Below are 17,708 nucleotides of genomic sequence, written 5' to 3'. Positions count from 1 at the left end.
TATTGCAGATTATGCTGCTATAAACATCAGGGTGTATGTGTCCTTTTGAATCAATTATTTGAATCCTTTGGGTAAATACTTAGTACTACAATTGCTAGATCATTGGGTAGCTCTATTTTTAACTTTTTGAGGAACTTCCATACTTTTTTCCAGAGAGGCTGCATCAGTTTGCATTCCAACCAACAGTATAAAACACTGATGAAAGAAATTGAAGATGACACAAAGTAATGGAAAGACATTCCACGTTCATGAATTGCAAGAACAAATATTGTTAAAATGTCTGTATTACCCAAAGCAATCTACACATTTAATGCAATCCCTATCAAAATACCAACAGCGCTTTTCACAGAGCTAGAACAAACAATCCTAAAATTTGTATTGAACCACAGAAGATCCCAAGCAGTCAAAGCAATCTTAAAAAAAAAAAAAAAAGCAAAGCAGGAAGCATCACAATTCTGTACTTCAAGCTATATCACAAAGCTATAGTAATCAAGACAGTATGATTCTGGCACCAAAACAAATATACAGATCAATGGAACACAGAATAGAAAACCCAGAAGTGGACCCACAACTATATGTCTACTACTAATAAAGCAGGAATGAGTATCCAATGGAAAAAAAGACAGCCTCAACAAATGTTATTGGGAAAACTGGACAGTAACCTACAAAAGAATGAAAATGAAACTGGATCACTTTCTTACACCATACACAAAAATACATTCAAATGGATTAAAACACCTAGAAGAGAACACAGGCTGCAACCTCTTCAACACTGGCCTTAGCAACTTCCTCCTAGATAAGCTCCTGAGGCAAGGGAAACAAAAGCAAAAATGAACCATAGGATTTCATCAAAATAAAATGCTTCTGCATAGTGAAGGAAACAGCAAAACTACAAGGCAACCTCAGAATAGGAGAAGATATTTGCAAATGACATATCTGATAAAGGGTTGGTATCTAAAATCTATAAAGAACTTCTAAAACTTGACACCCCCCAAAAACAAAAAATACGGGTAAAACATGGGTAGAAGACATGAAGAGACATTTTTCCAAAGAAGACATACAGATGGCAAATAGACATATGACAAGATACTCAACATCACCCATCATCAGGGAAATGCAAATCAAAACCACAATGAGATATTGCCTCATACCTGTCAGAATGGCTAAAATTAACAACATGGGAAACAACAGGTGTTAGTGAGGATGTGGAGAAAAGGGAACCCTCCTACACAATATATTTATTTCTGAAGTATAATTGTATACAAAAAGTATACAATTTTATATTAGTTTCAAGTGTTCAACATATTAATTCAACAATTCTATACATTACTCAATGCTATGATTAGTTTGTACAGAAAAAATAAACTAGTACTGGATTTCATGCTTTCAAAATGGAAGGAAGTGGGATTCCTTCTTTTTATAAATCTGCTTTATATATGTTCTTAGTAGCTTTTATGTGGATGTATATTTTTCAGACTAGTTGGGTAAATGCACTGCGAGGATAGCTGCTATACCATATGGTGACACTATGCTTAACTTCAAAAGAATCTCATAAGATGTCTTCTTTTTTTTTTTTTTTTTTCATAAGATGTCTTCTTAAGAGGTTGTACCATTTGTATTCCCATCAGTAATGAATAATGAGATTTCTTCTTGTCCCACATCCTCACCAGAAATTGTATCATCAGTTTTGGTATTTAGCCATTCTAATGGATGGACAGAGTATGTCACTGGTGTTCTAATTTGCTTTTCTTTAATGTATAATGCATATCATTTTCCAGTAATTCCCCAAGATGAGCAATTTACACATGCTTATTTCCCACTTATGTATATTATTTGGTAAGATACCTACTCATATTGCCCTATTTATCCTAATTTAGAGTCTCTTTTCTTACTGTAGAGTTTTCCTAGTTATCTGAATATTTTGCATGCAAATCTTTCTTCAGATTCATGTTCTGAAAATACATTGTCCTAGTCCGGTGCTTGTCTCCTAAAAATTGTATTTTTAAATGAACTCCAAGAAACAGAGTAGATTGACTGGTGGTTGCCAGGGGTTGGGGTATGGGTGTAGGGGATATGGATGATAGTGGTCAAAGTGTAAAATTTTCCAGCTAGAAAATGAATGAATTATGGGGATGTAATGTACAACATGCTATAGTTATTAACATAATACTGTATATTTGAAAGTTGCTAAGAGAGTAAATCTTAAAATGAACTCACCACTACCACCACCACCAAAAAAAAAAAAAAAAAAAAAAGTAACTATGTGTGTGGGGTAATGGATATGCTCAGATAACCTTCTCCTGAATTCCTTAACCAACAAAAATAAATGTATGAGATCATAAGTGTTTATTACTGTTTTAAGTCATTAAGTTTTTGGTAATTTATTACATAGCAATAGATGACTAAAACAATAGTAGTCTTTTATAGGTCTCTTAATTTTCAGTTATCCATGACAATCTTTATTTCTTATTTGTAAATTTATGACTATTCCATTTTAATTAGATTAGCTGATTTTTTTTTCAGAGAATCAATTTTATTAGTTTCATCATTTTTTGTTGTTTCTGGTGTAGTTCCTGCTTTTACCATCATTTCCTTCTTTCTCCTTTCCTCGAGTTTATTTTGCTGTTCTAACTTCTTGATTTACATGTTTTATTTTTAAGGCAAAAAAAAATTTCCTGGGCAGTCCCGGTGGCGCTGCGGTTTAGTGCCACCTGCAGCCCGGGGTGTGATCCTGGAGACCCAGGATTGAGTCCCACATCGGGCTTCCTGAATGGAGCTTGCTTCTCCCTCTGCCTGTGTCTCTGCCTCTCTCTCGCTCTCTCTGAATGAATAAATAAATAAATCTTAAAAAAAAAATTTCCTTTGAACATTGCTTTAGCTATATATCCCAGGAACTCAAGATAGTGTTTTTATTGTAATTTTTATTTTTATTTTTTATTTTTTTATCGTAATTTTTAAATTACTCAATAATTTCCTCTTTGCCTTTGAGGTTTTTCTTATGGCCTAATGTTTTCCCATAGATATATTATTTTAATTAAATTTTATTTAATGAAATATTTTATACTAATAGATAATACAAAATTTACAAGTACAGTTTCAATGACAATAAAATAAATACCACACAGGTATGGCCACTAACCAGATATTGATGTGCTATGGCCTCATTTTGAGAATATCCTATGGGTAGCTAAAAAAGTGTACATTTTCTCTTTGTGGATATGTAATTACATGTGTAGTAAGTAGTCCCCCCCCATTATCTGTGGAAGATACGCTCCAATGCCAACAGTAGAGGCCTAAAACCATGGAAAATACTGAACCCTGTATATACTGTGTCTTTTTCCCCATACATACATTACAATAATAAAGTTTAATTAATAAATTAGGCACAATAAGTGATCGACAATTATAACAATGTACTATAATAAAGCTATGTAAATGTGGTATTTCTTTCTCTCAAAATATCTTATAGTGCTGTACTTACCCTTCTTGTGATGATGGGAGATGATAAAATGCCTGTGAGATGGAATTGAATAATGTAGGCACTGTAGCATTAGGCTACTACTGACCTTCTGATACATGTTAGAAGGAGGATTACCTGCTTCTGGACCATGGCTGGAACATGGGTAACAAACCACAGAAAACGCAAATCATAGATAAGCAGGAACTACTGCATATACACATTAGACCAGTCATTAATTATGGTATTTAAGGATATTCACTTTAAACAATCTTTCCTGGTACTAATTATTCCCTAAAAAGGAGGACATTCTGTGGTTAAAAATAAGATTTCCATTCCATCCAACAGAGTGCCTGGATATCTTAGGGTACTCTTTAGTAACACTTACTAGGATACCTGAAGGAGACCCAGGAGGAAATTTCAATTTTATGGTTGAAAAATAAAACTAACATTAACTCTCATTCCCATAAATATAAAAAGTATGATAAAAAGCACCCAAACTTATGTTAAGTACTAAACTATCTGCAATATGAGACCTTTGAGAGTCCTAGCTCATTCTCATGGCCCCACGGTGCTAATGTCTCAGTATACTACCAAGCAAAGCCTATTTTGGTTTTAACTGAAGGTTTCCCTTCTGTGCAATTACATATCCAAGTTTCTAGCAATTCTTAGTTATACAGCTTTTTCCAGAATTAAACCATGTATGTTTTGTACCAACATGTGTTTCATTTGGTTAGTTCAGACTCCTCCTCTAAGATCTAACTCATGTGTCACATCTTCTACAGGCCTTCTCAGTACACCGAGGCAGCAGTACTATCTGATCCCTCCTCCCTCCCTTCCTTTTAGAACATTTTCCTAATACCTACAAATTCAGTCATCTAATCTTATAAATCTGCCATATTTTATCTGAGAAAGTTTATAGATTCTACAATCTACTTTTTCTAAGAATGATATTCTAAAACAGATTAAGATCCTTAATTATTTGATTTGGGTCAGAATTCTGTGACTCCATATTAGGCTTCCTGATTCTGTGAGGCCAGTCTATAAAAGGCTTCTTACCATAACAAAAATACTGGGAACTAAATGCTTTAATGTACAAGACTTAAATAATGTACAAGACCTCTTTGAGGTAATCTTCAGTTGGGCCCTACATTTCCATTTTCTCCTATGGCTTTAAGAGATAACAATATGAGTAGAAGGTATAACAAAGGGCCAAAAGGAATAAGGCCTATGAGAAAGCTTCAATTTCTTCTGAAAATGCTTTAAGCTCATGATGCAGGAAGGATGTGAGAGGGAATGGCAAAGCACAATTGATGGGACACAAAGAAATTCAACACTTTAAGTCAAAGCCCTAAGAGTTAAAAGACAGATGAAGATAGAGATACATTTGTTTGGTGGTTGTAAAGGACTGGATTACACCACCCCTAAGAAGCCTGATGGCTATGTAATGAAAAACACATATGACCCTCACCAAGGAGTATGATACTTTATGAAGATCCAAGGAAAGTATACGTAACTGGGTTGAATACATAAGGCGAAGAAAATATGCATCATCTAAACAGGACTGTATATAACTAGCTAAAGCAAAAATTTCAGAATCTTTATGAAGAAATTGTACACCAAAATAGTACTTTGGGCCAAGATGGAAGATCACTATTCTATCTTTGGTTAAGTCACAAAAAATAGGAAGCAAGGAACTGAATTATTAGACCTCTTCCTGAGGATTCTACTTTCTTGTTAAGAACAGATCCTATATCCGAGGCTTTCTAGAATACTGGTTGTTCTGCATGGTATTATACTTAGGTTAACCAGGCTTGATAAAAAAAAATCCCCCTTTTTTCAATTTTTTATTTTTTTTTATTTATGAGAGAGAGAGAGAGAGAGAGAGAGAGGCAGAGACACAGGCAGAGGGAGAAGCAGGCTCCATGCACCAGGAGCCCGACGTGGGATTCGATCCCAGGTCTCCAGGATCACGCCCTGGGTCAAAGGCAGGCGCTAAACCGCTGCGCCACCCAGGGATCCCCGATAAAAAAATCCCGATGCTTGTAGTTACGGCTCATCAGATAATGAGACTCAGGAAGTACTTTAAACATAGCCAGTATGTGTCTGTGTGTATTTGTCTTGCAGATGAAAAGAAATTATCCACATCAAATATTTCTGTACAATGCAGTGAGCCAGCAGTATTATAGTACTATAGAGCAGTGGTTCCCAAAGTGCACTAGTCTGTGGATTCCTGGCAGAGATTATCTGATATCTTCAAGCCCATTTAAAAGGGCTTGTGATGTCAAAATCATGACATCTCCTTCTAGCAGCTCAAATTACATAGGAAGCCAACAGCACTCATTTTTGCCTAGCATTCTGTACTTTTTATTCTCTAAACACGAAAGTCCCCAGGATCATCCTGTTTGTAAACTCTTGCACCTTCTCATTTCTCACATATAATCCTATTATTCCCCAAACCACAGAAATCCTTAATATTTTCTCACTTCCTACCTTCTGCTTTTTATTCTTCAAACCTAATTGTTACACTTCCTGAAAAGGGTTAAGTTCCCTTCCCAGATATTACTGTACTTCTTCCATTCCTATGCAATTCTATCTACAAGAATTCCCTATAAAATTTTTCTTATTTGCCCCCATCTCAGAGAAAAAGAAGATTCCAAGGCTTTAAAAGAGGTTCTTCTTTCACAAATACACAACTACAATGTTCCGGATTCAACTTATTTCAGTGATTTATGAATCAAGAGCCTCTGATATATGACTGCCAGTCTTTCCTATCTCTAATCTATTCTTCTTCAGAATGCTACCAGTTATCTTCTAAAAGACACACTGATAGTGACACTCCCCTACTTAATCTTTCTAGAGCTCCCAAATTTCCTTTCAAAGCAGCAAATTCAAAATTCTTAATGCTGCACATCTGGTTCCCATCTACTTTTCCAAATTATTCACCCACTTCCCACACTACCTATTCCAACTCTAGCTACATAAGGTAGTTATCATTCACAGATTGTTATTTCATGCTTCCTTCCCTCTGGAATTCTCTTTTCCTTCTTTCTTTTCTCCATTTGTTAAATTACTACTCATCTTTAGACACTAAACTCAAATGACTTTTCACATTGGCAACAATAAAACATATTTCTCATAAATGCATTTCACTCTTGATTTCAGGAAAGTGACTACTGTATTTAATTATGGAATAGTAATGTTTTTCATCTATGAGTACATGAACACTTGATTTTGATTAGTCTATTTATGAATATGCTAAAAAATTACTGCTACCTCTCATAGATTTAATTCTTAGATTCAATTCCATAGATGCTTACTAAATACTAAATAGTCTTAAGAACAGTCTTGTTTTTAAGACTGGGCCTACAGCCTTTACTACAGCTAAATGGAAAAGCAATAGTATGTTAAGTGGGATTTTTCCTCCTGTTCCAAAATTTGTGGCTAAGGCCCAAAGCTGAGAATAGTTACATACTCCCTTTCTTTAAAAAAAAAAAAAAAAGATTTATTTATTTATTTATTCATGAGAGACACACAGAGAGAGAGGCAGAGACATAGGAAGAGGGAAAAGCAGGCTCCATGTAGGGAGCCTGACGTGGGACTTGATCCCAAGACTCCAGGATCACACCCTAAGCTGAAGGCAGATGCTTAACTGCTGAGCTACCTAGGTGTCCCATGTACCCCTTCTTTTAGCTTAAGAAGCCAACCATAGTTGGTATCAACCTATTCTCTCTCAGGGTTTCGTGAGAAGCACTAGTTTACTAAACCAGCTCCTATCATAACAATGATCGTAACACTTTTCGTCAATGTGACTCTAAAAAGGCTACTAAGAAAGAGGAAGTTATTGGACGTTAAGGGGAACACAGATTTTATGAAAATAGGATACTCTCTTCCTCTTTGGAGAAAAAAGAAATTGTAATATCTGAAACCAGGGGGTAAGAAAGTTTGAGGTTATCTAAAAGAAAGACGGACTGGTATTTCATTTTCTATTTGGTTATCTATACAGGCAAAATACTTACTGATTTGCCCCTCTGTTATATACATAAGGGAAGAGAAATAGGGAGAGCATATGGTGAGGAAGTGTCAGGTAGAAAGATAGGCAAGACTATGGCCTGGTTCCTGGGCCTGGTTCCAAGAGGGATGAAAAATGTATCTTTTCCCTAATGTGCCTGCAGGCCCTAAAATTGGCACTGGGAGGTAGATTTGATTGTAAAGTCTTGAGGGAATAAAAGACAGACATATCACAGTCCCATGGTGGGAATGCCACCATCAACAGGTTTAGTCCAAAGATGGAACCAAATCTTCCAAGGGATTGCCAAAGCCTATAGAAATGAGATAGGACTGACTTCACTGTTAGCAGGGTAAATGGAAATTAGTCTACTGACAATGAGCTAGAACAGCAGTGTTCAACAACCAAGAAAGAGGACTGACACCTCAAGAGTAGGACAGCATGTAGAATTTTGCTTCCACTATCACTCCTCCTAGTTTCAACACCAGAGGAAGAAAAACAGGAAAAAGGGAGGTCAGACATGTGTGACAAAAAGAGCCTACTCATCCACCCCTAAAGTTTTCAGCCCCAGATTAAGGTGTATTCTGTCCTAGGAAAATGTTAGATAAGAGTACTGATTCAAGTCTGTCAAGTTATAATAGAAAGAGAACTAATTCTTAAATATTGGCATGAAACTGGAGTATTTAAAAATTGCAGAATAGTGACAAGACGCTAAGAAGGAAATTAACATCCAAATGGAAAGGGGAGTCAGACAGTTAGAGTTGGCAGGCAGTTACTAGGTAAAAAGCAAAACCGATCTGTGTTTATATCTCAGCAAATTGAGATCCTCAATGAACTGGTTATCCATAGATGGAAAGCCTCTGAAATTAGTTTCCATATATATTGGTGTTCTTAGCTTTCCATCTCTCCATTCCTTTTTTGTATATTAAATGAAATCCTGGTATGAGCTCTATTATACTATGGTATTTAAGTCTAGAATCAGTATATCAACTTTCTCACTACCTTTTGCTATTCTTTCTGAAAAGTGGTAAGGAGATAAGACCTCTCCTTCTATGCTTGGAAAGTCACCATCAAAATCACAGATATGAATGGACAAATAAGCATTACTAGTGATGGAGGATGCTAAAAGTAGTAACAGGTATTTCAAGTAATAAAGTGAAGGAGATTGATGAGAACAAAGTTCTTGAGCAGAAATAAATTTGATACCTCAATGCTTTCCATGTTCACCTTTTAATGATCCAAAGAAGAAACCCATAAAGAGACTTATCTGACAAAGAGCAAAAATATACTGTAAATGGACACTGTTCAATTGCATGATACAGAGGAAGATAAGTGGAGATTCCAAAGAAAGAGAGTAAGAGAAAAAGAAGTGAAGGCTGGTCAGGAAGTGGGACCTGAACTGGGGCTTTACATGGAGGGTGGAGGGTGGAGGGTGGAGGGTGGACAGGCATGGATGAGAGACAGAGCGGAACAACTCCTGGATGGATGAGAGACAATAAAGTGGCTGTGATACATTGCAATATTAATACATACCGAGACTGAATTGCGGGTAATGCTCATAAATCTAACTGCAATTAGTACAGGTTTCTGGATTAGGAAGGACATGAAAAGGAAAGCAGAGGGTTAGAATGTACATGTCATTGCCCCATTAAAAGAGGTTTAATCTTTCAATGGACTGAATTTATCCGACTTCTGCAGCATCAGTTAAAAAAAAAAAATTAAAGAAAGCACAGCTTGTCTAGCTGCTTTGAAAAGTAGCTTTCGAGTAAAAGGTCTCCTCCCTTTCTTCTTGGATGGGCACTACCAAGTTGGGCCTTCTAGGACTGAGCTCCTGAAAATTCAGACTGCTAGAAAGGGTTTCACTTTTAAATGGGTTTCTGTTTTCTTTTTCCAGGGGAAAGATTTAAATAGTGTCCTACAATTAATTTTACTTAATACCTGTATCGCCTGGATAAAGTCTATGTTTATGCTTGTTTTAAGAGAAGACCCTTCACTAATTTAATCAAATGACATATTTGTTAGGATTTATTCTGTGCCAGGGAGTTTAAGTACTAAACAAAGAAACAGAGTTATTTTAATGTTAATCTAAGTATAAATCATGAAGATATTGCTGGGTCCCTGGAAAAGCATGCACATGATGACAGGGAAGCCTGCTTCTCTTTAGAGATTTACTGGGGATTTGACTGAGTCTTCATGACTACAATTTTGTTTTACAATTGAGGGAAAGGGCAGAAAATGATTAAACTTCAATGTAGCAGTTTTACAGTTATCCAGACCTTATTGATTGTTGATCAGTAAGAACTGAAGTTGTCTATATGTAGGTCAATGGTTACAAAGGAAGATATTAAACAGAAAAGTGGGCAAATGGAGAAAATAAATGATCATTTTGGTAAGGCTTTTCTCAAAACCTAACAATAAACCCTTAAAAACTCTTTATTTGATAATGATAGACTCATAAGATGGAATTCCATTTCCTTAGGAATCACATTCTTGCATATGATTAAGTTCTCTACATTGCAGGAGTATTGGCAGGAACATCAAAGGTGACATGGTTGAGGGTGAGAACAGATGGTAGAGGAAGTAGAGAAAAAGTTAGAATGGGTCAAATTTTCATAGAAAGGACAGGAAAAGAAAACAGGACAGATTATTAAGCCACCAACATCTTATCCAAACACTTGATTTAAAAAAAATTCTACACATTTATCGGCATATATTTTGTACATATAACTACAGACGGCTAAAAGATCAAACATGAAGCATCCACAGTACCCTGAGATAAAATGGTTTCTTTTTACTCATTCCATGTGAAAAAGATTTCGAGAATAATCTCTCTTTACACCATAAATGCATACTTAAAGCCTCAGGAAGGCTGCGATTTTCCCCTATGATCCATATCTTGCATCTTACCATTGATCTACGAATCAGCGACAGCCTGGTCTTTGCTTTATTCTCAGCAAATTCCAGGCTACTGATGTCTTTGAGACGAGCCTTGTATTTATTCATCTGTTCCACAACAATCAGCTCCACACAGCTGAATTAGGAAGAAAAAGAAGTGAGTCAAATAAAGTATAGCCCCCACAGACTTTTCAGCTAAATGTGGTAGATGGTTGGAGGATGAAAGAAAAATCAACATTCCTTATCTTATGAGCTCTAAGATAAGGTTTATATAATGGTGGCTCACAATTTTGGCTGCACTTTATGATCCATCTGAGAAGCAATTATAAGTTGCAATGCCCAGACCACACCCTAGACCAATTAAATTAGACTCTCTGGGGATAGGACACAAACACCAGGATTTTTTTAAAGCTCCTTTTGCAGCCATGGTTAGGAACCATCACTCTAGATGGAAAGCAGAGTTCCGTTAAAAAAGGCTAAAGTGAAATATAGGAATACTAAAGTACTAAGGCCAAAAGGATTCAGAGCCAGTTATACTAGATTATAGGAAGATACAAAGTGTATGTATTTTGGTAAAATGGAATTTTAAAATACTTTTAGAGACTATAAGCTTTCCTGAAGAAAAGCTAAATTTAAAAAGACCCTTCAAAACAAATGATGAATAGAATTTAAAGAATTTAAAAGAATTTAAAGAAATTTTTCATTTTCAGCATAAGAAAACCTGGTTGAGGTGGTTGAGCTCAGGGCATGATCCCAGAGTCCTGGGATCGAGTCCCACATTGGGCTCCCCTTGGGGAGCCTGCTTCTCCCTCAGCCTATGTCTCTGTGTCTCTCATGAATAAATAAATAAAATTAAAAAAAAAAAAAGAAAAGAAAATCCTGTGGTGTCTAGCAAATTTCTTAAAAACATCTGAATTTATGAACTCATTCACTATGTTTGCCATCTGGATAAAGAGGCTACATGGACTCAGAAATCCCTGGGGTCTTGAGGAGGTAATAGTAACCGGCCTTACGTGGTGGTCTTACTGATGTCCTGCACGCTTTGTAGTGGGTCAATGGTGTCAGGGCATCGAAGAATGCAGGGGGCAAATACAATGGCCAAAGCATTAGCAGACATTCGATTAGTTTCTTCCTGTAGAGCAATCCTAAGGAATAAAAAAAGACAAGTAAAATGGTGATTAAAAGGGAAAATGGTAAGGACTTAAACAAACAAAAGACATGAGAGAAAGAAGATGTATGACATCAACCGCAGTGTACTTGTACGATATTTGTATCAGTTTAAAGGAGACACTTATAGACTTTTCTGCCTCTAGAAAATGCACTTTCACTCTGCTCCTTACTTGAAGCAATATAGGCCAACAGATAGCTTATCAAGGGAAATTTCTGACCCACTGCCATATACCTGATGAACATACCTGAAGAATGCAAAGTAGAGACTTCAAGGTATTCTCAGACAGTTGTATTAGAAATTCATCTATCATTTATCTAGTATTTGCCAGATATTTATCTAATCAAAATAAAGATGGTATTTATATTCAGAGAAAAGAGACCACTCCTGAAGTCTCTTTGGACAATCAATTCTCGAGGACTATCTAAAGCCACCTCCTATGAATTAGGTTCTATCAGGATATATATACCTCCTTTCTACCTTCTAGTTCAGGAAGAAGGCAACAGGCTAGACTACACAGTGCCACTATGAGACTGAAGTTGTTATATGGCTCAAATAGGGTAGAGAATTCCTTGCCCTGCAGTCCAACTCAGTTGAGGATTTCTACTCCAAGGAATTATAAAGCACCTGCTTGAGGTACTGACTTTATAAATAGGAAAAAGAAGATCTGTCAGTTTTTCAAATGAAGGAGTTCCTCACTTACTGAAAAGAAAAAAAAAAAAAAAAACTATTACACATTGCCTTGCTCCTTGAAATTACCTGACTAGATGAAAGATGAGGCGTTCCAGCGTATTGAGATGAGTTCGGGAGAGCTGGTCAATCACAGAGTATACACCACGGATGGTTTCTTTCCTCTCCTGAAGGCCTAAAAAGAGTAAGGACAGCCAGTAAGACTGAATATTCCCTTATATGCTATATCTTCCTCCTGAACAGATAATAGGTAGCAGGGGAGCCTGGCTCTAAATTTTAAAGTTTTAGGAGAGGCAGTTTTATCTGTATCGCAGGAAAAGAGCAGCTCACAGTTACCACACCAATTTTCCTTTGCTTGAGTTCTAAATTCACTAAACAGTCTCCTGAGTTTTAATCTATATCCTAGAAATCCTTATTAGAGCAAGGGGAAAGAGATGCCCTAATTTTTTTTTAGGCATTTTGTGCCAGACTGATTCCCTATCAAAATTAATTGCCATGTAATTTATAAATCAGTCTTAGGGGAATCTGAGGAGTCATTTGTCAGGGCCTACACACTTCTAGGCAGGCCTTCAGCAACATCCTACACATCTAAAACTAAACTCCATCACCTGGTAGGCTTGGCATAAAACAGACAGCAGAGTTCTTGCCTAGATTCACAATTTAAATGAATATAAGCCAGCCCTTAAATATATTTAGTCCTTTAATTTATTTATAGTCTTTAGCCTGTGCTTACCCATAGCTCGAAGAAATTCCTCATAGAGTTCAAAGGTCATGAGTGGATTGGGCAAATCGCGAAGCCATTGTTTAAATACACTTGCAATGACATGTATGTTATAGTCATCCAGGTTTACACTCTCAGCATCTATTTAGAGACAAGAGTTAGACAACAAAGCCAAAACATGCAAAGAGATTCAAATAACTCACTTTAGAAACGATCAGCACCAAAAGAAGGCTTCATGTTTTTAATCAAACCAGTATCTTCTACGATCTAATTCCATGGTTTGGAATAGACTTCTAACTGTGGTAAAGAAACAGCTTTTAGTTTGTTTTCAAAATCTCTTGTAGACTGATAGATACATAAAATAAAAGATCATATGCTTTCATGTTAAAGAACTGTTAAGTACAGCTATAAATGTTTCTAAATGTTTGCTCTCAATTTCTGTACTTAAATTGTGGATTGTTCTATGAGCCACACTTTGAGTAGCAATGTTTTAGATGGCAGGTGGGAAAAAAGCCCAGAGGACATTTTCTGAGAGTAAGGCTAATTTTAAGTCATCTTTAAAGGTGAAAGGACATAAGTGAACATAGGAAATGTAAAGAACCCACCCATACTCTGTTTCACTTATAAACTCCCAACGTTATACAAAAGAAATGACTGGGAGGATATAGGATAAATGATTTTTCACCTGTGCTGACCCAAGGTACAAGAGTCGGCAGCTGCCTTTAAACTAACGAAGATGGCGTCTCTGGTAGGCAGAACATCCTGCTTGACTTTTACCAGGCATTTTCTGCTATTATTTCCATACTGACCAATCTCTCCCTGATTTGCTCATTTAAAAACAAAAAAACTAGAAAGAAAAAGCATGTGGGTAGGTTCTTGGAGACACAGAGACAAGCTTTGTATCAAAGTGTGTTTCAAAACAATCTATTCCCTCTCTAAAGTGGTAAAGAGTAGAAGTTTACAATGAAACCAAAGTCAAACTCCTGTATATGTATTCCAGGGCTGAGGCTATAGCTAGCTCTACACAGGTACATGTTCAATCCACTAATTAACTATGTCATGAATGTAGGAAGGTGAGAACATGCATCAGAAAGACACTTGGGGGACACCTGAGTGGCTCAGCAGTTGAGCATCCGCCTTTGGCTCAGGATGTGATCCTGGGATCCCAGGATCAAGTCCTACATCGGGCTCCCTACAGGGAGCCTGTTTCTCTCTCTGCCTACGTCTCTGCCTCTCTCTCTCTGTCTCTCATGAATAAATAAAATCTTTTAAAAAACAAAACATCAGCACACTGCTCATCATCATCAACAGACCATCATTTAATTTCCCTGAAATTAAAATTTCTTGTTAATTACAGATATCATGACTTCACTCAATAGTTAAGATTTTATTTTATTTTTTTTAAGATTTTATTTACTTGAGAGAGAGAAAGAGAGCATGAGCAGGGGGAAAGGCAGAGAGAGAGGGAGAAGCAGACTCCCCACTGAGCAGGGAGCCCAATGCAGGGCTCAATCCCAGGATCCTGCAATCCTGACTTGAGCCAAAGGCAGACGCTTATTAACCCACTGAGCCACCCAGGTGCCCATAAGATTTTAAATGCCAGCTGTGTGAAGTACCTAATAGTGCCTTGTATAAATGACACACTCAGTATGCATTTGCTGAACTGACCACACAAAAATAAGACTTTTACAAAGCCACAAAATGATTTAAAAAGCACCAAAGAAAAGACTGCATTCTTCTGGCTGCAAGAAAAAGATCAACATGTAATGAAAAGTTTAAAACTATGAAATGACCTACTTAAATAAAAGCAGTTGGTCTTGATTTAGAGAGTGCTATCTTACCTGTATCTAGACCTTGTCGAAGCTCCTTGATTTTATTAGTTGAACCAGACTTTCGGTAAATACCTTCTGTGTACAGTCCATGCATTTCAATGTAGTTTATGAGCTTTTCTACCACTAAAGGAACAGTGCGTTCTTCACTGGTCAAACGGGACAATTCAACCCCAAATTGTCGAGATGACAGCTCTGGATCATACTAAATGGAAGATAAATTTTTGTTTACAAACATATTCAAACATCTTTAAACATGTTTAACCAGTTATTTAAGAGGAACTACTTTTCATTTCCCTGAAGTTTCATGAGCATAGCTTTAGGAGTTGGAAGGAAAGGGGAATTAATGGTTAACACTGATGGTATATATCAAGTCAGGTATTTCATATTTGCAATAGAAATATCACTTTTCTACCTCACAGGGTTATTATAAAGATTAAGTAACTGATGAACAAAAATAGTACAGTATCTGATATATGACAAATGCTCAATAAACTAGTAAAGAAATAATGCTCGTGGGCAGCCCCAGTGGCGCAGCGGTTTAGTGCCGCCTGCGGCCTGGAGCGTGATCCTGGAGACCCAGGATTGAGTCCCATGTCGGGCTCCCTGCATGGAGCCCGCTTCTCCCTCTGCCTGTGTCTCTGCCCCTCTCTCTCTCTCTGTGTCTCTATGAATAAATAAATAAAATCTTAAAAAAAAAAAGAAATAATGCTCGTTGCAATGATTAAAACAAAATAAACTTTAGCCAAACTTCTTGCTATTACTTTGACACAAACATGTATACATACACACATATATAATTTATTTAAATGGCCATCCCCAAAGCATTAGGAATGTTAATAAAGATCTGTGAAAGCAAAAAAATAAAATACTTCAGGGTATTAAACAAAAACTTTAAAATCATTTGATTTGAAACCAACTAATTTAAAGCAAACATGCTAAAAAATAAAAGTCTATTTCTTGAAATTAAGAGAAAAATTAATTTCACTATTTTAAACTAAAAAAAATTTGAGTTTTCTAACTTACTTCACAGTTAGCATTATACCTTCTAGACCCATCCATGTTGTTGCAAGTGGCAAGATTCATTTTTTATGGCTGAGTAACATTCCATTGTGTATATACATCACATCTTTATTCATTCATCTATTGATGGACACTTGGCTCGCTTCTATAATTTGGCTATTATAAATACTGCTGCAATAAACATACAAGTGCATATATCTTTTTGAATTACTATTTTCATATTCATTTGGTAAATACAAAGTAGTGAAATACAAGATCATGTGGTAACTTTATTTTTAGCTTTTTGAGGAATCTCCATAGTGTTTTCCACAGTGGCTACACCAGTTTGCATTCCGACCAACACTGCATGAGGGTTCCTTCTATCCACGTCCTCGCCAACACTTACTTCTTGTGTTTTTGAGTTTTAGCCACTTTGATAGGAGTAAGATATCTCACTGTGGTTTTGATTTGCATTTCCCTAATAGTGAGTGATGCTGAGCATCTTTTTCTATGTCTGATGGCCATCTGCATGTCTTCTTTGAAGAAATATCTGTTTATGTCTTCTGTCCATTTTTAAATTGGATTTTTTTTTTCGTGTTGAGTTGTGTAAGTTCTGTTTGTATTTTGGATATTAACTCTACTAGATATTTCATTTGCAAATAATCTTCTATTCAGTAGGTTGTCTTTTAGTTTTGTTGACTGTTTTCTTTGTTGTGCAAAAGCTTTTTATTTTGATGTAATACCAATAGTTCATTATTGCTTTTGTTTCCCTTGCTTCAGGTGACATATCTAGAAAAATGCTGCTATAGCCAATATCAGAGACGTTATTGCCAGTGTTCTAGGATTTTAATGGTTTCATGTCTCACATTTAAGTCTTTCATTCCATCAGAGTTTATTTTTGTGTGTGCTGAAAAAGTGATCCACTTTCATTCTTCTGCATACAACTGTCTAGTTTTCCCAACACCAATTCTTAAAGACACTTGTAAATTCTCACTCTCCTTTGTCATAGATTCATTAAACTACTGTGGATTTATTTCTGGGCTTTTGATCCTATTCCATTGATCTATGTGTCTATTTTTGTGCCAGAACCACAGTATTTTGATTACTAGAGCTGTGTCACATATCTTGAAATCTGGAATTGTGACACTTCCAGTTTTATTTTTCTTTTCAAAACTGCTTGGCTAGTCGAGGTCTTTTGTGGTTCCATACAAATTTTAAGATGATTTGTCCTAGTCCTTTGAAAACTGCTACTGGTATTTTGAGAGAGATTGCAATAAATCTGTAGATTGCTTTGGGTAGAATGGACATTTTAATGATATTCGTTCTTGCAATCCATGAGCGTAGAATATCTTTCCATTTGTTTGTCATCTCCAATTTCTTTCATCAGTGTTTTTATAGGTCTACAGAGTATGGGACTTTCACTTCCTTGGTTATTTTATTATTTTTGGTGCAATTGTAAATGGGATTTTTTTCTCCATTTGGCAGTAAAAATATATACTCAGTATTTTTATTTTTATTTCAATTTTTAAAATTATTTTTTATTTTATTTTTTTAAAGATTTTATTTATTTATTCATGAGAGACACACAGAGAGAGAAAGAGAGGCAGAGACACAGGCAGAGAGAGAAGCAGGCTGCATGCAAGGAGCCTGATGTGGGACTCGATCCCAGGTCTCCAGGATCACACCCTGAGCTGTAGGCGGCACAAACCGCTGCGCCACCCGGGCTGCCTCAATTTTTTAATTTAAATTCTAGTTAGTTAATCTATATGGTAAAATTTGTTTCAGGTGTCGAATTTAGTGATTAATCACTTACATATAATGCCCAGTGCTCACCGCAAGTGTCCTCCTTCATACCCATCACCCATTTAGCCCATTCCCTGCTCACCTCCCGAAAGGGACTGTTTTCTTAATTTCCCTTCTGCTACTTCAATCAGTAA

General features: G+C 36.3%; 1 protein-coding gene across 6 annotated transcripts in view; it reads right to left on the bottom strand.

Annotated features, from left to right (window-relative positions):
* MYO9A (myosin IXA) overlaps positions 1–17,708 on the bottom strand; it is a 271,647-nt gene that overhangs the window by 18,823 nt on the left and 235,116 nt on the right. For all 6 annotated transcript variants that reach the window (XM_041746477.1, XM_041746479.1, XM_041746482.1 and 3 more), the window contains 5 exons: positions 14,782–14,974; positions 12,953–13,081; positions 12,289–12,394; positions 11,375–11,506; positions 10,374–10,497 (listed from right to left, as the gene is read on the bottom strand). In XM_041746477.1, the coding sequence (XP_041602411.1) occupies positions 10,374–10,497; positions 11,375–11,506; positions 12,289–12,394; positions 12,953–13,081; positions 14,782–14,974 (684 nt within the window). The remainder of the gene's footprint in view (positions 1–10,373; positions 10,498–11,374; positions 11,507–12,288; positions 12,395–12,952; positions 13,082–14,781; positions 14,975–17,708) is intronic.

This window comes from Vulpes lagopus, chromosome 2, assembly GCF_018345385.1.
Source record: "Vulpes lagopus strain Blue_001 chromosome 2, ASM1834538v1, whole genome shotgun sequence".
NCBI lineage: Eukaryota > Metazoa > Chordata > Mammalia > Carnivora > Canidae > Vulpes > Vulpes lagopus.
Note: the sequence above shows the minus strand (reverse complement) of the source record. Positions and strands in the feature narration are given on the sequence as shown.